Consider the following 21097-nt stretch of genomic DNA (forward strand, 5'->3'; position numbering starts at 1 on the left):
ATAATGATTGAATGATGATATGAATGATGTGAAACAATCTTGTGACCTTAGGATATATGCTAGTACCTTTATATGCATGATTATAACTGTTGAATGTGTTTGTCCCTACTTGTTGAGTCTATTCTCGGCTTTAAAAACTAGAGTATCCTAAGCATATATCTTCTTGCTTCAAAATGATATATATATATATATATATATATATATATATATATATATATATATATATATATATATATATATATATATATATATATATATATATATATATATTTATATATATATATATATATATACCTATATTGTATTTTAATGCGTTGGAGTGGGTTACCAGCATTATTCGCTGAACAGATATATTTGGCTTTCAGGAACAGTTGAGTAGCTCCGGAGCGCGCTAGAGGACCAAGGCTTAGATAGTTAGTTTTCCTTTCGGCCTGCGTGCCATGATGATGTATTGACATTGCTTTGAGGACATTTAGTTAGTATAGCCTGTGCATCTGAGTTCCCTAGCTCGGATGTGGCATAGAACCCCAAACCCTTATGTTTAGTAATGCTCTATTTTGGAATTACTAATAGTATTACCTTCATTATATAAGTTTTAAAAGTTTCGAAAATCTGGGGTGTTACAGATGGTATCAGAGCCTAAGTTAGACCCAAAGACAATGCCTTTAGGATAAGACTTTATGACATTAGGCTTGAAGTTTAGAATGTTAAGCTTAAACTTCAGATGTTTAGGAACTTAGGATATAGGGATCTTAGGACGCGAGGTGAGATTGTGAGTTTATCGCTTTTTCTTACATACTTGTTCTTCATTCCTTATGCTTGCCCTAAAAATTTGTGACATCCTTGCATACTATTACCTGCGTTGTTGCATATCACTCTTTGATTACTAACAATTTACTTTGACATACTAAAACTTGATAAACCGTCGATTTTGTTTAAATACCATACTTGTTTATTTGCTTGAACATGAAAGTTGGATTATGTTCCTAATTGATTTGATTATAGACCGAGTCAGGAATTGCATATTGTTGCTTAACTATTTGATCAAACGTGCGTTATTTGGATATCTGTTATTTGATAATGTATTTTGGAACTTGTAATTGGTAATTTGATTCAGCATATAATAGCTCACTTTTCCTAATCATAATTGACCAATTACTTTGATAATTAACTTACTAATAGCTCGGTAATTACTTACATAAGTTTGCATGGAGGAAAATTGTGGGAACGTAGCTTTAGTTAAGAAGGGGGGGAATGGGGTGTGTGATCCTTATGATATCTCGTTGAATGTCTCCCGTGTTCCTTGTTAGTGTCATAATAATGTGATTTCTTAAGATTTTCCATGCATTTAAGTCCCTTTTATTGTTCATATGAGTATAGAATTGTTTGGACTTAAATCTGTGCATTCTCGGGACTTTCTCGAAGTGTTTCCTTCTTCACTGTCATATTCCAGTGGGGCCTTGGCAGGAGGTCGACCACCCACCACGTGCCCACTGCCACGATCCAATGGGGACTTGACAGGCGGTCGACCGCCCACCTCGCGCCCACTGGTACGGTATGTTTTCTTGACTTCTCATTTTATTGATCCATTGTGCATTAGTGTGTCTTCCATGATACTTCTTATGTGTTTAACATGTAAATAACAATTTAATGCTTGAACATAAAAGTCGAATTATCTTTCTAATTGATTTGTTTATAAATTACATAGAAATTATAGGGACTAATTCTATTTCTAGAAATCTAAATCCTCGGGTACCTTGAACATTATATTTTGACCCGAAAGACAATCCGAGTGAGACTGGGAGAAATCCGAGGAACCTAAACCAAGTGGTCATCTAGAAATTATCCTTGGAAAAATATATTGCGTCCCCAAACTATCTTAAAACTATCCCTCTAGACCTTGGTCCATGTTGCATAATAGACCACAAGCTTCCAATACTTTGTTTAGAACCCTTGACATCTAAGATAAGGACCCCCTAAACAAACCTTTATACATGAATAGGTATATCACTGCTACTCTAAATATATCCCCCTAAACTTCTATTATATATATAAATATATACGTTCCTAAAGTATGTAGTAAATCCCAATTACATTTGTATGCTACACTTACACGCAAATTATTATTATTATTATTATTTCTATTATTATTACACCCTAACCCTAATCACCTCGCCTAAATCCTAAATCTTCCATGGTTGCGTCATATAAGGTACGTCCCTACATGCTCTTTTATATATATATATAACTTGTGAGCCTATAGAACATCCTCCCTTATTCATACGTATTCATATAAAATTGTTACAGTCATATTATATACAATAATATCCCTAGCCCCAAACCATACACATGCACTCTAGCTATGATAATCTTATATGCATCCATGAGTTTGCACTTAGCATATCCTAACCCTAAAATATCATTCCGTACAAATTACACTACTCTTATATATATACATAAACATATCCGGAGATTGCCCTAATCCTACTTTTCCCCCTCGCATGACCTCCCTGTTACCACTCCTACCTTCCCTAAATAATTAAAAACTTTAGCCTCATCATCAGGTCATCAATTGATTTAGGAATTAGCAATCAGGGGTCTTCAATTCTAAATTGTTTAGGTATTCTAGGCTTCTAGAGGTAAGATTTATGCCTACCTAAAATTTATTTACCACCGAGATAAAACTAATTTTCCTAAGTACTTGTGTGATCAAATTCTGTCAAGATTTCTCAAGATAAACCTTTTAGTATTTGAGAACCTATGCCATTTTACTCGTAATTATTAAAGAATATTTGTATACGAATTGCATGTTCCAATTATAGGTGGAAAATTTATATTTTCATATGTAATCCACATAGCTCGCATGTTTATGTCCAAACACACACTTACACGCATTCATGTATATATACAAAGCATGATAGACAAAACTATATAAGGCATCCCACTATGCATATATACAATAGTATTAATTACACGCAACCTGCATATAAGTACCAATACTTGTTATGTGATCACCCACCATTTTCCATGATATGCAAAATAAAGATCCTAATCCTATTATCTCCCCAGAATTTATTTACCCCATAAGAAGCAAGAACCTTCCTCCTAAGTACTTACAATCTTTTCCACAAAATCTGATTTTCCCTATTTGAATAATTGTTATATGATTTATGACCTTCCTGAATTTATATGACAAATGTTTGGTTATACCACGATGTTGAGTATGTGAAATTGTTAATCATGCACTAATTTAACATGTGAAATAATACATATATGTGCTTTATGATTCCATAGGACTAGTTCTTATTTAAAACTCGAAATAGGTTCACATGCCCTCATACTCTATGCCTATAGACCTAAGAAATTGCATATTTAGCATGACTACGACTGTATACATATAGGCATGACAACTTGCAGGTTCCGCATATAACATAATAGTTAATTATCATACGTGTTGGACTTGTTATTTCGTAACTGTGAGTATTTGGTATAGTCCACCTAGCACAATGATTAGGCATAGATCCTACATATATGGCATTTTGGCTCACGGCATGTTACACTACATATTAAATATTCGCATCCACTCGTAAATAAGGTTCGCCTGTGTTGATATATGTGCATATGTGCTTTATAATAATTATGTGGCTATCTGAATCTGCACCCGCATGGTATTTGCCTCTCATTTAGGTACATAAATAATTATATGTTCGGTGCAACTTATGATCCTATATGTTAAATCATTATAAAATAATTAAGCAATGAGCATGCCGTCTATGTTATGTTATTAGTCATCCGTAAAATTAACATAATGTGAGTTGCATATCCGTAACCTTGTTATTTGGTGCATTCTGCTAGCACAATAGTTAGGCTTAAACCCAGTAAATTTATATGTGTATATCTCCCGTATAATACTTTCCTTATGTACCATTATACTAATTCGGGCTCTTTACCCCAAAATAATTTCTAAGCTTCGGGGACGAAGCTTCTTGTAAGGGGGGAGGGTGTAACACACCTTGTTACGGCCTTTAATCCCGAATTATTTATTTAATTAATTCCATTAATAATAATTAAAAAGGACTTAATTTGATTAGGATTCCCTTTAATTAATTAATGTGTCCACCATGGATTGTGGACCTTAGCATAAACTAGAATCTTAAGCCTATTAGGAATAAAGACAATAAACCTTTTACTAGTGAGACTCTAATTAGGAATCCTAGACCTATATATCTATTGGGAATAAAGAAAGTAGGCCTTTACTATTCAGATTATGATTAGGATTCCTGATTCTATAAATAGAGGATTAGAAAGCATTTAGAACCCACACCACCCACAGTTATATTAAACGAAAATATTCCCGGGAGATTCCCCACCACCAAGCCTAGGGAGATCAATCGGATGAAAATCTTAGAGAAGAACCTTAGTAGCCAAGGATTCTGATTAAGGCTAAGAGGTAACCCATGTCTCAACAAAACCTATTTTCTTTGCTATAATCTTCTTCCTTGGCTTCTTCTCTATGCTTGTGTCTTGATATATCGTTTATGATGATGATGATATGATCTTGATGATTGATGAGATGATTTTATGTGTTGATCTTGATAATCTTGATGATTATGGGAGAATCTTGATAATTGTGTGATGTTCTTGATAAATCTTGATGTTCTTGATTTTAAAGATAAAGTATGATTTTGTAATTTAAATATGATTAGAGCCGTAGGTTGAATCGTGAATTTCGTATTGTGATATTCTTGGTATATTTGGGTGGGAATTCGCATGTTCGGGTGTTGATTATGTTTAGAAGTCATGTTAGGATGTGTTCAATGTGATTCTTGGTTTTGATCCGTTATTTGACTACGTGGTGTTGTCGTTTGCGTTTAAAAATGTCTAAACATGATTTCGGGTTCCACAAAAGATCCCGGGACCGAAGTATTGAAAAAGAGTCAGTGTGGGATAGGTGGGGGTAGGGGAACCCGCCACCTACCCGCTGCCCCTATTGGGCGTCGCTGGCAGCGGCAGGCGACTGCCCGCCGGGCACCCGCTGCCCAGCACTTCGCCGCCGGCGGGTGCTCACCTCCACCCGCCGGCCAGCCACTGGAAATTTCCAATGTGGGATGGTGGTTTCCCCGTTTAATGTTTCCCCGACCCTTGTGGTATCCCAACGGACTCCGTTTATCGTGCCTAAGTCTAGTTCGATATTTCGGGTACCATTCGTAGGATAAAAGAGTCTTGTGTATTGCATGCTAGTTGAATTGGTGTCCCGTTGGCCTAGGTGAAAGATGTATGATCCCCTTAGGAATATTCCTAGTATGTGGATGACCACGCATAGGTTTCTTTATACGTTTTCTCCCCCTTCCCAATGTGTCAATGTGGGTTGCATGTGCTTGCTATGTGTTTAGTGTGCATGATACCCCAATTTTGTTGCGATCAAATTGGCTATATGGGCAGTTGGATGGGTTGAGAAGCATACCAACTGTTAACCAGGCCGGTTGCGATCGGTCAGGTATATAAATATTATATAGGGCTGCGGTCCACCGTTTGGTTGCGATCAAACGTTTTACATGAGCTGCGGTTCATAATCTGGTTGCGATTAGAAATACACTTTCGGGCTGCGGTCCACTATTTGGTTGCGATCAAACATTATGATGAGCTGCGGTTCATCGGTTGGTTGCGATCGACCCCTTGTGCTGCGGTACAGGCAGGGTGCTTCGGGGCCATGCCAGAGCTATATGCACTGGCGCTTCGTGTATAGGCGCGTGAAGGGTCCTGCGGCACCACCAAAGTGTGCATATGTGATTGAGATAATGATTGAATGATGATATGAATGATGTGAAACAATCTTGTGACCTTAGGATATATGCTAGTACCTTTATATGCATGATTATAACTGTTGAATGTGTTTGTCCCTACTTGTTGAGTCTATTCTCAGTTTTAAAAACTAGAGTCTCCTATATATATATATATATATATATATATATATATATATATATATATATATATATATATATATATATATATTGTATTTTAACGCGTTGGAGTTTTTTACCAGCATTATTCGCTGAACAGATATATTTGGCTTTCAGGAATAGTTGAGTAGCTCCGGAGCGCGCTAGAGGACCATGCCTTAGATAGTTAGTTTTCCTTTCGGCCTGCGTGCCATGATAATGTATTGACATTGCTTTAAGGACATTTAGTTAGTATAGCCTGTGCATCTGAGTTCTCTAGCTCAGATGTGGCATAGCACCCCAAACCCTTATGTTTAGTAATGCTCTATTTTGGAATTACTAATTGTATTACCTTCATTATATAAGTTTTAAAAGTTTCGAAAATCTGAGGTGTTACAAGGTTACAGTTATTGAATGAATTAATCTTTTCCAAATATCATCTTATTTTCCTCAAGTGAAGGAAAAGTTGTGCAAGTTGAATAACTTTGAGTGTTAAAGTTATACTTGTTGAATTCACCTGGTTGATATATATTCTCTAATAAATGCTAGTTTGAACATATTCTTTGCGTATGAGATTAATTTCTTTTAAGAATATGATGTGAAAGATGTGATTATGTTGTTCAAGTTGAAGTAGCATGCAGACAACATTATCTCTATGGCTTACAAACAATGAGCATTTATATATATTGTTTAAATTCTTGGTTGAGTCATCTTGAAAGACATAATTTCTGTTTAAAGGGTAATTATGATGGGTTGAGATAACCAAGTTTGTTGAAATATATTCAGCTATTGAGTATGTATTGGTTAAAGTGCAGAGCAACCATAATGTTTCACAAAGCAAATCTGCAAAACTCAGTCTACAAAGGAACCAAGGTTGGGCACCAGAGATCAATCTGGGTAAGAGATTGAATACTCTTGAGAAAAGTATTTATAAGTGTTGCATTGAGGGGGTAATTAACTCTTTATATATGTGTTTCCTAAAAGTCTTTATGTGGTACCAACAATAATGGTAAAAGAGAATATTTCATGTTGAACATGAAAATCTTGAGGGTATTATTTGTGAGTAAATAAAGTACTCGTCATAAGTTGATCGAGAGGATCAACTTACTTTAATAGAAATGACTAATTATGAGGTTAGTCATTGAATTATTGGAATAGCTTAAAGCCCAAGAGGTGATGAATTTGTGGTGGGTCCCACTTCTGTGGTTAAACGAAGCCATGAAGAGAATCACAAAGTAGTACACTAATTGGCCATTCCTACAATGTGTGTACTTGTGAGGTTGAGCTACAGCTCTTAATGAATTCATAACCCTATGAGAAATGTGATTTGTTGAAACAGACCTAATGAATTCACCGCATAATCTTGAGTACAAAAGTGCTATTAATGATTTATATACTCACTTGGGAGGTGTATTTTGAGGTAGACCTAACGAGATCCCTGGCTTGAGTGAAAAAGGGTTAACTGCCTCTTATGAAAGATAATAGGGGTATCCCAAGAAGCTGAGTGGCTACGAAATATGTTGATAAACGTGCAGTTGTGGGGGTGTCCAACACCTTCACTACATATACTTTGCGATTCACAAATTGTCATTTGCATTGCAAAGAATAGTGTCTATGATAGAAAGAAAAGACACATGAGGGTCCGATATGAGTCGGAATGTTAGTTGATGGCTAAAGATTGATCACAATAGAATTTGTGAGGTCTAAGAAATCCTCTCATGAAAGGTCTAAACTAAACCATCCTTGAAGTGTCAAGGGAGATGGGGTTAAGACCAGTGAGGTAAGGAATTTATGATGGGTACCACTTCTGTGGTCAAACGAAATCGTGAAAAGACTTACAACTGATTTATGTCTTTAACTACTCTATAAGCCTTTAGAGTTGGTCTATACTGAGATAGACTTAATAGAGTTAAAAGTCTATATTGAGATGGACTTGACAAGACGTAAAAATCTATAATGCGATAAGACTTGTCAGGGTTAAAAGTCTATATTGAGATAGACTTTGACAGGGTGGAGGTCTATATTAAGATAGACATAACAGACTTGAATACTAAGGGTATTCATAAAAAGTCTAAGAGTTTGACTTTCCTAGAACCTGCTTCTTAGAGTTGGTGTGTGCATTAGAGTTCAAAATTTATCTAACCGGTGAGTTCAAGATTCATATCACTCTCGGAAAGAAAAATTATTCAATGTCACTACGTGTCAGTTCAGGTTCTCAAACACTGGCGTTAAGATCAACTCGATTATATTGCTCAGACATTATCCTTTCTAGCCTTCTACTTTGAACGTGTAGGGTATTGTTGGAAAAATACTTCCAAACTTGGATGCCAACCTCCTTGTCCTAATTTTGTGGGTCCACATTCTTATTGGCCACACAATTATGTGAACATGGGAATGGAAAAAAAATCAAAGTCAAGGTTTAATTAATTCACTATTTTCGTGAGTGCATGGCCATGATTAGAGCTTCATGAGTATAAATATAATATCCTTCTACATTCATTAATGCACTAAAAGGAAGTTTCTTTCTTTGCTTTCTTTGATTCATACCCTCTAGTCTGAGCATATATATAGTCAGGTTCGCCTACGTGGTTGCTAGTGCAAGCTAACCGTAGTAGGTCTGTGTAGCATGTCGAAAGCGTGTCAGGGTTCTAACTGCACCATTACCGAGCAAATAACACTTTTAAGGTAGTGTTATTATAACACGGCACAAACTTCCTTTCAGTCATACATCCGCAGTGTTTGTGTTTCTTAAAAGGTTTCTCGCCCACACATTGACGTTGCGAATATTTTCCAACAAAGTATACTACGATTATTACCTCTAAACCACACAAAGTTTAACGCTTTATGAAATCAGATGTGTGACAAAACAAGTGTTTATATCACCTTCACTATCCGTATGAGAACATCGCAACACATGTTGCACAAATAAATAGTAGATATTCTATGAATTAATTTAGACTTTGAATATTTTTTAAGCTTGATGAAAAAAACCTTTGCATATGCTTGGTTTAAAAGGTTTTTACTCAGTTTATTGACGTATATGTTGGTCTATACACTTTTAGTACTCAGGATATGTTCTAATGGTAATCTTTGGTTTCCATTAAATAATGTTCTTTTCTGTATTGATTCACCCCGTTATCGTCTTGTCATTGCTTTACTGCTTGTAGTATTTTTGTTTTATCATGGTTGTGAGTCTGTGACATGACCACTGATGAAATGAGAAAAGTAGCAGTAGCAAGTCAGGGTAAAATATTTACAAATATTGTCATAGTTGTGTTTTGTACTGATTCAATGGACAGAAGTTATCATACTTGGTACAATTCAAAACATATATAATACCCACATTAACTCCAGAAGAGTGGTAAAATATTTGTTCAGGAGACTCGCTCTAGTAAAAACCTACCAAATATATTCACTAGGTTCATACCTATGTAAAATATATCCATAAAATTAATAATCGTAGGTGAGGGAGATTGTTGTCTTCATGGGAGCAACAAAATCTAAGTACAAAAGTACAAATAATTTATTGGTCAAGATGCTCAAAACAAATGTTCTAACTCACTTCACAGTTGACAATATGGAGGTGCAAGGAAAATAAACACTACTAAAAAAAAATCCTGAAGATTAAACCCTGAAAGTTCTTGTACTCTTTTTCTCTTAACTAAGTTGTTTCACACATGATTTTCTTAGTAAGGTTTTTAATGAGGCAACCAGTGCAACATATGACTTCACATATATCGTACTCTTTTTTTGTCTTGGTTTTTCCCACAAGATTTTCCTAGCAAGTTTTTAACGAGGCATGAATATATTTAAATATATTACTCATATATCATGTACTCTTTTCTTGTCTAGGTTTTCCGGCAGGATTTTTCTAGCAAGTTTTTAACGAGGCATGATTGTGGTCAAATAATGTCCAAGGTGAAGTGTTATAAATATTTTATTTAGTATGGACATTATTATTAGTTTTGTAATGCTTGTAACAACTATATCATTAATTCACTGCTAAATTATAAGTAGATTTTCCCTTAGGCTATGCAAACATAATATTTAGTACTCAGAGTATAGATATTTATATATGTATAATAAGTATACATAACTCTCCAAAATAAAAGTTCCCAAATCATGACTTTCACACAAGGTTATAATAATTTTCCTAACACATCAACGATCATTTATAAACAACCAACACGTTTTAAAATATGTTTTGGACATGAAAACACCACAACAACAAACACACGCAGGCAAAACCAAATGACCTTGCGGGCCTAAGGGGCCTAAAAGTAGTCCCGGGCCAGGGCTCTTGGCGGGACCAACGAGTCCTACCAATAGAGCCCCGCGACCATGTGGGGCTATGCGGCAGGACTAGGTAGCTTGCGACTGGTCGTGGCTTGGTGTGGCGGGACATACTAGTCCACCACACCTAGCGTCGCCTCCTTGCAGGGCTAGCCAGCAGGGCTCCTAGGCCTGCGGCTAGTCCCGTAAGGTCACTTGACAGTGAGGTAGTAGTTTTACTTCCTCCGGCAAACAACTTCACAAACACTATTGCAGACATCCAAACACCTCAAAAACAACCAACAATAAAACTCTAACATCACACAAGGATATAACTTCAAAATACACATTTATAATACCACATTTCATCATTTTCAAAGCTCAAAACAGTGATAACACCAACAACACAATATTTTCAGAAAATAAGGCAAAATAAATAGGTTTTAGGCTTCCATGATGTCTTACGTCAAGCTTGATACCCTAAGAGACAAGAATCCCTCCTCTAAGGGATTGGAGAGGAGGCAAAGAGAATAGTGCCATATATATATATATAGGGTACAAAACCCTAAGTTATTAGAGAGAAGGGGAGAAATTGCTAAGTGAGAGCAATTTGGGAAATGTGGTTCGAAAACTTTGAGTTATAATTTTGGGTCAAAAGTTAGATCAAATTTAGACAAAAACAAATTTTGATTAGTATAAAAATATGTTAGGTTTATTTTGAGTTCAAACTAGACTCAAAATAAGTAATATCAGGATCACATGTTCGTCTTAGATAGACTTTTGAGTTAAAATTTTAGATAGGATTTATATCATCATAAAAATAGGGTTTATTACAACCAGGAGGATAGCCATGTTTCTTGTAACACTTTTCAATAGTGTGCCCTATATACCCACAGTAACTATACACAACCTTTGGCTTCTGATTAGAGTAAGGCCTTCTGCTACTGTTATCAGACTTTGTGAAGAAAACACCAGGTCCTACTAGGTTGTCTGGTAAGCTGTTTGGAGCAATCTCTACTTGCCTTTCTTGTTGGGATACCATGACAAATGCCTCCCAACATCAGGAAGAGACTTCATCATCATGATCTGCCTCTTAGTGTTAGTAAAATTCTCATTTAATCCAAATAGAAAGGCTGTCAACATGTCACTTTCTACATGTGTCCTAATCTTTTCAGAAATGTCAGTTCCACATTTACAGCTAGGAGTACATTTACAAGAAGGAATAGGTCTTAGCACAGCTAGTTCATCCCATAACAACTTCAGTTGAGTGAAGAAGTCATTTACAGATGAATTACCTTGCCTTGTTTGGTAAATTTCAGTATGAATTTCAGCTATTCGGAAGATATCCTGCTGTCTAAAACGCTTCTTCAAATCTTTTCACACTCCCTCAGCAGTGTTGATCCATAAAACACCTCGTGCAATGATTGGAGATATAGCTCTGAGGATCCATGACAGCACCATTGTGTTGCATTGATCCCAATAGAAATATTTAGGATCATTCACATTAGGAATCGCCATGGTTCCATTCACCAGTGTTAGCTTGTTCTTGGATTTCAGGGCCATTTCCATAGCCCTTGCCCAGGCATGATAGTTAGATCTGCCTTCTAGGTGTACTGACACCAATTGGAGTGACGGACTCTCATTAGGAAGCAAGCTAAGGGGATTCGCACGTCGTTTGGATCAAAGACCACTGGAGTTGCATTAGATCCCGGAACAGGGTTTGGAGCAGTTGCAGATGAACCAGCCATGTTTCCATTTGCAGTTGATCACCAAGCCATCGCTTAAAGCTCTGATACCATGTTGATAAACATGGAGAGGCAAAGAAACGAAGCTGAACTCAAATAGATGCAAGAGGAAAAGAGTAAAACTTGATTGAGAAGATGGCAGCTACATCTGTTATATACAAGAGCAAAGAGAAGATGAAAAAGGGGAGGGAAAGTTAGTTATGAGCCTAACTAACTAACTAAGCTTTGTATATTCATCCTTGGGCTTCTTGAGCTTGAGTTGTGTTCATATCACTCAACAGGATTGCCATTACATCTGCGATTGGCTATGTTGCCTTCACTTGTAGTAGAAGAGAAACTACATGCTATTTTGAGTAATTTTCAAGAATTTCAAGCAGTCAAGGGCGTGGAGGACAATCAAGGATGGGAATAGGAAGAAGATAGATATGAATTGTGAGTTTTGCAATTCCAAACATACATGCGACTTGCATTCTGTGATCTTCCTGAGAAGGTTTTTCGGGTTCCACGACGATGGTGAGCTAGTTGTTCGTGCTTATGCATGCGGGAATGGAATGTTTCAGGAGTTTGGACCGACTGGCTGAGAAGACAACCCAAGCAATGAAAGGATGATTTTACCCCTAAAATTGATGTCTAAATGAGGCTTAGGTGACGGAAGGACCAATGGTGAAAAGATTTTGATAGCGAAATGTCAATTTGTCCAAATTAAAAGACGATGACCAAATGTGAAAAACGACTATAATCAGATGACCTTTGTTGGAATTAACTCTAAGAAAAAGTGTCAAATTAGTTATCTAAGTAGTAAGTATAACAAATAGTACAATTAGGTCCCTTAAATAAAATTTAAAAAAATAAATCATTGAGGTCCTTCAAACTATTAAAATAGTGCAATTAGACCTTAATGTTATCTATTCAACACATTATTGTTGATGTGCTGCTGAATAAACTAACATGTGGCATCCCAATGCTTAAGTGGATCCTACATGCATATATAATTCTTTTTAAATTTTTAAAAAGTTAGAAACAATTGTAGCATGTCCGTCAACGAACAATACAAATTCACATTAGATGGATTTCAAAATATGTAATACTTTTTCTTTGGGCCAATAACTGAAAAAATATTACTTTTTTTTTAAAAGCAAACGAGAACGATATATTAGAATTGATCCGAAATACAATCTAGAGGTGTTATTAGCCACTCTCCAAGGACAGACGATGAACCAGCTACCCGCGCTTGCGTGTGAGCAATCTGATTCGCTGACCTTCTGACATGGCGAACACAGACGTTCCCAATGCCACTAGCAGTCAAATGACACTGCTTAACAATCAAACCAACATAAGAAAAATCAAATTTTGGAGAATTAAAGCTATTACAAAAGTTCAAACAGTCTAACTGAATAATGTAGCCCGGAGCCGAACGATTTTTTATCCACGTTAGAGCCTCCTTAACAGCCAAAGCTTCCGCCAGATATGGGTCATCTCCACACAGCAATGTACCACTTCAGGCAGCCACAAAGCGACCACCATGGTCCCGGAGAACAGCCTCGAATGTTACCATTGCCCCGGTTACCGCAGCGTCGACATTACACAAAATTATTCCCGGTGATGGGAGGTTTGTCACTAAAGGTCCTGAATTCGACCATAGCATCTGCATTGAAATATTACTTGTTTCTTGAAAAGTAAAAAAATATAAGAAAAAAAATGTCAAATTGGTTATCTAAATATAACAAATAGTACAATTAGGTCCCTTAAATAAAATTTTAAAAAAATCAATGAGGTCCTTTAAACAAGTAAAATAGTGTAATTAGACCCTAATATTATCTATTCATCACATTATTGTTGATGTGGTGCTAAATAAACTAACATGTGACATCCTAACGCTTATGTGGATCCTACATGCATATATAATTTTTTTTTATTTAAAAAAATTAGAAACAATTCTAGCATGTCTATCAACAAACAATATTACAATACAACCATACTTGTGTAGGTTTGGACCTCAAAGATGTTCAAATTTGATAAAGGCAACTGTGGCCGCCTTTGTCCAATCGTTATACTCTACACCACGGCGCGCGTAGCACTGTGCGTCGCGCGCCTCCCAAAACGACGTCATTTTGGGGTCATTGGGAGGCGCGGTAGGAAGTTGCTGTGATTATGTATATTTGTTCACACAATTATGTATATTTGTTCATACAATTATGTATATTTGTTTATACAGTTATGTACATTTTTTATACAATTATGTACATTCTTTTTATACAATTATGTACATCCGAATCAGCAAATTTGTGTGTATTATGTTAAGAGTTGATGTGTATTATGTTAAAAGTTTATGTTTATTATGTATTATGTTAGATTATGTGTATTATCTTTTAAAAAGAGTATGTATATTTTGTTATATAATTATGTACATTCATGTATACAATTATGTGTATTCTAGTATAACATTATGTACATTTTTGAACAGAGATTTTTTTTTAAAGAAAAAATAACTGCCATACACTGGGGCGGGAAATTTCAAAAAAAAAAAAAAAAAAATTAAAACGACGTCGTTTTACATCTGGACGCACAGTGCAACGCGCGCCGTGATGTATGATATAAATTGCCGCCTTTGTCTATGTAAATTTATATCTCTTTGAAGTCAAAATCTAGACAATTATGATGGTCTTGTCTGTTGATTGATAGTGATAGGCTATTTGTCAAAAGAAATAAGGGTGAAGTGTCAAATAGCACCCTGAACCAACAACGAAATGTCATCCCGCACCCTAATCTTATATAAGTGATTATTTGATTCATAAACCAAAAAAAATTGTTCGCCTAGCCTTTTTAACAGGTAACCTTCAAGTTAAAGGTTATAAGTTGGTGATGTGGCAATGACTTGGCTGCGACGTGTCATGTTTTGTAGATGTGGCATCCATTAACTATTTACTGTAATAACAACTTCGAAATCAACTCTAATTTCTGCGTATTTCAAATCAAATCCCTATCAAAGTTTGAAGAAACCTAAATCCCAAATCCCTATCGCGACTTGAAGAATCTCATTCCCAAATCCATAATCTCAAACCCATCCCTAATCTCTAGCTTAAGCCCTAAGCCCTAATCTGTAATTGTAGTTCGAAACCCTAAATCCCTAAACCGAAAAGACTGGAAAGAAGACTGGAAAGAAGGCTCAAACCTCAAACCGAGTAAGGTATGTAGAATAATATCTGAGTATCCTTGCGAATATATGCTTTTAATATGTAATTTTATATCGATTGTGATGTAGTGGGGTCATGCTATATTGTCTATAAATTGAATATATGTTTAGCTTTTCGTAGTGGGGATTGAATATGTTTAAATCCTATATATGTTTAAATTGAATATACTGTCTTTAAATGTAGTGGGGACCTACTGCTTTAGCTTTTGTTTAATTTTGTATTGATTGTGATGCAGTGGGGTCCTGGGTTTAAGTTGTTTTTGTCTGTATATACTGTGGTCCTGCTCCAGTTAGGCTGTTTTTTTGGTCTTGCTGCTCTACTTTGTTAAGTGTAGAAATGTGCTTTATATATACTATATGATGTTGCTGCTCTAGTTTGCTGCTCTGTATAAACTGCATGATGTTGCTTTAATGTTAAAATGTGCATTGTATTTTTTTGTGTCAGGATGACTAATAGGGTGGATTTAATAATTCATCATGGTGGTAATTTTGTCAAATCCCCTGCGTTAAAATATTTGAATGGTGAAACAGAGGTACTGGATGTGGACCCTGACTTAATATGTTATCCCCACTTAATGAAATATATATCAGCCCAAAGATATGGGAAAATAGTTTCACTTACCTATAAGTTGACCTCTGAACCCTTTACAGCTTTAAAACTCTTACATAATGATGCTAGTAGTCTACATTTAGCTAAGATTGCTCGTGAAAATCAAAAGTGTGAGATATATGTTGAGCATGGGGTAGATGAGCCTGAGGTGGTTGGTTTATGTTTGCCTGGGCCTAAGGATGATGGGAATGAAGCTGGATTAGTGGGTGAGGAAGAGGTGGCAGAAGCTGATATATTGGGTGAGAGATTAGGGGTAGAAGATGAAGTATTGGGTGAGGAAGGGGGGGCAGAAACTTCAGAAGATGAGCATGGTGGCAGTGAGGGTGAGGAAGAAGGGAGTGAAGTAGATGCTGATTATAGTGGCAGTGAGCATATAAGTAGTGACAGTGAAGGTGAGGAGACTACAAATAGGACTAAGAGGAAAAGGAAAATAGGAGTACAAGCTGAACCTATACCACAATCTGTGCCCACATCTGAAAATCCTTTAGTAGATGAGGCAGATTCTGTACGTGTACTATGATTCACAAAATCCACCAACTGTTGAAGAAGACTTGGAGAATGAGGATGGGAATGAGGTTCAATCAAGGTACAATGATAAGTACCCTAAATATAACTCTAAATCTGATCCACCCTTTCTTGAATTAGGCATGTATTTTGATGATAATGTGCAGTTCAAACTTGCCATGATAAGTTATGCTATACACACCAAGAGGGATTTATTTTGGAAGAAGAATGGTTTAAAGTATGTTAGAGTGGAATGTCTTGGAAAGGGGTGTGGATTTCATGTGAGTGCAGGGTGGGAGGAAAGAACAAAGTGTTTTCAATTGAAAGCTATTCATTTAGATCATAAATGCAACAGTCAATTCACCTTAGGCATTGTTAGTAAAAAATGGTTAGAATGGAAATATGAAGACAAGGTTAGGCAGAATCCAACTATTGGGTATTCTGAGTTGAGCAAAGATATAAAGTCTGAGTTGAACCTCAATGTCACTGTTAGTATGTGCAGAAGGGCAATTACTGGGATTCTGAAGAAGCTTGACATAGGGTATGAGAGCCAGTTCAAAAGGATTAGGGATTATGCACAAGAATGCTTGAATTCTAACCCAGGCTCTACTGTGAAGATTCACACAACTAGCACTGTTCCTAATTCACCCTTGGTATTTCAGAGGATATATGTGTGTTTTAATGCAATGAAGAAGGGTTTTCTAGGGGGTTGTAGGAAGTTTATTGGTCTAGATGGCTGCTTTCTGAAAGGTAAATTGAAAGGTGAGATCCTCTCAGCTGTGGGCAGAGATGGGAACAATCAAATGTACCCAATTGCCTGGGCTGTGGTAGAGATTGAGAATAACTCGTCATGGAGCTGGTTTTTGAATCTTTTGAAGACTGACTTGGAGATTGAGGACAGCACTCAATGGACTTTAATGAGTGATCAACAGAAGGTAAATCTGTTTCTACATTCAATATGTTTCTGTTTCTGTTTTCTATAATCTGTTTGTGTTTCTGTTTACTATAATCTGTTTCTTGTTTCTACAGGGGTTATCTACTGTAATTCAGGAACTATTCCCTGGTGTTGAGCACAGAAATTGTGCTAGGCATGTCCATGCCAATTGGAGTAAGACTCACAGAGGGATGGTTCTAAAGGGACTGTTTTGGCAGATTGCAAAGACCCCTAATCAAGCACTACTTACAGATAAGGTAAAAGCTTTACAGAAGGTAGATGCTGCAGCTCTTCATGATCTCAATAAGTATCCTATGAAATTTTGGTGCAAAGCTTTTTTCAAAGAGGAAGTGCGATGTGACATGACAGACAATAATTTGAGTGAAGCATTCAATAAGACATTGTTGGATGCAAGGAGTAAGAATATCATTCCAATGCTAGAGGACATAAGAGTTGCAATGATGAAGAGGGTTGCAAAGAAGAAAGCACTTGGTGAAAGATGGAATGGGAATTATGGCACTATTATTATGAAGAAGTTGAATGAAAACATTATTGGGAGTAAAGATTGGGAGGTGGTTTTCAATGGAGTTGATGGATATGAGGTGAAAAAGGGAAGGTTTCAATTCAAGGTCAATTTAGATTTGAGGACTTGTTCTTGTAGAATGTGGCAATTAACTGGTTTGCCATGTCCTCATTCCATTTGTGCAATATTTCACAAGGGGGATCAGCCAGATCAGTACATACATATATGTTACAGTAAAGAGATGTACATGAAGACCTATGAGCATGTACTACAGCCCATAAATGGAGAACAATTTTGGCCAAGGGCTGAAGGTGGTGAGTTACATGCTCCAGTTCCAAGGAAGATGACCGGCAGACCCAAGAAAAAAAGAAAGCTTGAACATGATGAAAAGAACAAGGATAAAAACAAAATAAGTGAAGAGGTTAGAAAGTTGTCAAGGAAGGGAAGGGTAATGACCTGTCAGCTATGCAAGGGGAAGGGGCACAACAAAAGATATTGTCCTACCCAACAAGGACAAGCTGGTGATTGACTGTTTTGGCAGTGACTTTTGGCAACATAAACCTGAATGACTGTTATGACTGTTTTGGCTTATGTATTCTATGTAAATCTGACTTATTCACTTGTGTAATGTACAATGTAGTATGACTTATGTACATATGGCTTATTGCCTTAATGCTTAATGATTTTTGGCACTTGTTTGGCAGTAACTTTTGGCAACATAATGCTTATTCACTTGTTTATGGCTTACTGATGTTTTGTATTGGTTTACTGTATTAGCCAGAAAACTGAATTTTGTATTGGTTTACTGTATTTTTTTTTAAACATCAATCTCATCTGCATCAACCTGCAAGAAATGGCTTCATCTCTAAAGTTGTAGATCCACCAAACAAATATCTGCACAGCAGGTCAGCTCAATAGAGCCTCATCCCTGCTGCCAGTACCACAACAAGCTGTAGACCCTCAGAGATTGTCCAGCAAACAATCCATCATTGGGTATTCATTCATTTCTCAATTGGGCAGAACAAGTCTCAGCTAAATTGACTTCATGGACTAGTTCCCCCGAACTTATTTCATACTGGCAATAGGAACTCCTTTTATCACCCTCAGCATACTGGCCATATGCATCATGGGGTGATATAAGGTGTCTCTTAGCTTTAACCACCCTCAAGGTGCTTGCAGAGGACTAAGCAGACTGGGGTGATATAAGGTGTCTCTTAGCTTGTGCTTGCAGAGGACTAAGCAGACAATTTGAATTAGTCTGCAAGTCTGCAATAATCAATTATTACTAAGTAGACTGCAGCTTACAGATTGTGTATTGCTTAGAAGCTTAAAACTAGCAAGAAGCTACTAAATGGATATATAACACCTTCACTGAGGCTCGAACTCATAACTTTCCAAATGGAAGTCCAACTCGAGTACCATTAGACTACATAATCTTGATGGTATTTCATATCCACTTAGTAGCTTAAAATCATCACATTATTCTGCAAAATTGGGCAGAACTGGTCTCAGCAACAGCTTCCTAGACCAGTACTCCCATGATTGCTTTTAGAGCTTAAGACAGCTTCATCAGCTTGGTTACATGTATTGGTTTACTGTATTGGTTCCCCAATTTAGGTGGTTTGAGTTGCTTTAAGATTACAATTGGTTTACATGTTATGCACTACTGATTGTGGTCTGGAAATCAACAAGTTTGCCCAAGAATAGAATGGACTGGAATTCAGCAATTATGGCAACTATTCAAAATTGCAGAAATTTAAAATGGATTGGAAAATATGACAACAATTCAATGCAAGCTGGACTGGAATTCTGCAATTATGGCAGAAATAAAAAATTGCTTCATTGAACAATTATGGCAACAATGACAGTGCAGACTGGAATTCAATGCAAGCTGGAAATTGAAAGTGCAAACTGGATATTAAATTGCAAACTATCAATTTTTCATTACAATGCCAAACCATTACAATTTCTAACTACAAAGTTTTGCTAGAAGCACCACAATTACAATTAGGAGAACAACACACTTGATCCTCAACACTTCCTTTTCTTTTTTCATACCACAATACTCATTTACAATTAATTCTTTAACAACTTCGATTTCATTCCTCAAAGATACCACCATCTTCTTTAGATCTTCATGCTCACCTTCAATCCTCCTTGCACTATGATCATTCCAAAGGAAGAAGCCACAACCATTGCCATCCTATACATACAACTCAATTAACAAAATTACCCATAAAAAAAGTAAAAAATTACCACAATAAAAAAACCAATTAAAATGCCCCAAAAACGAACCCTAGCTTTAACTTTAATACAATTGAAAAATCAAAATTCATACAAAATTTCAATAAATACATACCTTCCATCTTTGACACCCAAAGAATTTCTTTCCCGATTCTCTACTTGTGCACATTGGAGCTTTCAATCCACAATTACAATAAACACTAGGCTCATACTCCATGTTTACTTTAACCCGTGATGAAGTTGAGGAAGATGACATCTTGGAGAGTGTGGCTTCGACGGAGGGAATGGAAACTGAAACTGAAATTGGGTCGTCGCCGACGGAGGAAACGGAAAACCCAGGCAGTCGTCTTCGTCTTCGTCTACAATACGTTTTTGAGATATGCAGAAAATGAATATTTTTTAAATAACCCAAATTCGTAGGAAACTGTTACATTTTAACGTCAAATAAGAGAATTTCGTACCTTTTATTTCCACGTCAGATTTTAACCGGAGCCACGTCATCTAAGCAACAGGGAAACCTGTTAAAAAGGCTAGGCGAACAATTTTTTTTGGTTTATGAATCAAATAATCACTTATATAAGATTAGGGTGCGGGATGACATTTCGTTGTTGGTTCAGGGTGCTATTTGACACTTCACCCAAGAAATAATCACACGAGTATTGGTGACTGTTTTTGTAATAAAGAAATTAAAATTTTATTTTTAAAAAAATGCACGCGTTGAACAGGTTATATTAGAGTCTAATTGCATTATTTTTCCCGTTTAGGAGACTTTATTCATTATTAAAGTTTTTTTTTCTTTTTCAATTAAAGAATCTAATTGTACTATTCGTGAAACTTAAATGACTAATTTGACATTTTTTCTAAAAATATAATATTTGTTGGCCCATACAAAATTAGTACATTTTCTCTAAATAATATTACTTATCTCACGTGAGACGATCTAAGGATTATTATAACATGGACCATTGTTCATCTTGCAAGGTAAATCAAATTTTTTTTTTTTTCAACTTAAGTTTATTTTTCTTTTTCATTTGTATACAAATAAAATTAATATATAAAATATATTATTAAAAATTCTAATTATATTTTAAATAACACCTCTATTAATATTCTTATTTTAATATTTCAAATAA

General features: G+C 36.1%; 3 protein-coding genes across 3 annotated transcripts; 2 read left to right on the forward strand and 1 right to left on the reverse strand.

Moving 5' to 3' along the window:
• The first annotated feature begins 14754 nt into the window (after window positions 1-14754).
• LOC109158416 lies at window positions 14755-16279 on the forward strand. The gene is made up of 2 exons (XM_019306326.1): window positions 14755-15143; window positions 15595-16279. The coding sequence occupies exon 2, from the start codon at window positions 15596-15598 to the stop codon at window positions 16277-16279; it is 684 nt and encodes a 227-aa protein (XP_019161871.1). The 5' UTR covers window positions 14755-15143; window position 15595.
• Window positions 16280-16315: 36 nt separating this feature from the next.
• Window positions 16316-18266, forward strand: LOC109158478. Its single transcript, XM_019306395.1, has 2 exons — window positions 16316-17198; window positions 17293-18266. Exons 1-2 carry the CDS (start codon window positions 16407-16409, stop codon window positions 18247-18249), a joined length of 1749 nt encoding a protein of 582 aa, XP_019161940.1. The 5' UTR covers window positions 16316-16406; the 3' UTR covers window positions 18250-18266.
• A 1413-nt stretch (window positions 18267-19679) lies between these two features.
• Window positions 19680-20333, reverse strand: LOC109158480. The gene is made up of 2 exons (XM_019306399.1): window positions 20080-20333; window positions 19680-19923 (listed from the first exon to the last, which is right to left on the reverse strand). Exons 1-2 carry the CDS (start codon window positions 20218-20220, stop codon window positions 19690-19692), a joined length of 375 nt encoding a protein of 124 aa, XP_019161944.1. The 5' UTR covers window positions 20221-20333; the 3' UTR covers window positions 19680-19689.
• Between the last annotated feature and the right edge of the window lie 764 nt (window positions 20334-21097).

Source organism: Ipomoea nil, unplaced genomic scaffold (genome assembly GCF_001879475.1).
Source record: "Ipomoea nil cultivar Tokyo-kokei standard unplaced genomic scaffold, Asagao_1.1 scaffold2818, whole genome shotgun sequence".
Classification (NCBI taxonomy): Eukaryota; Viridiplantae; Streptophyta; class Magnoliopsida; order Solanales; family Convolvulaceae; genus Ipomoea; species Ipomoea nil.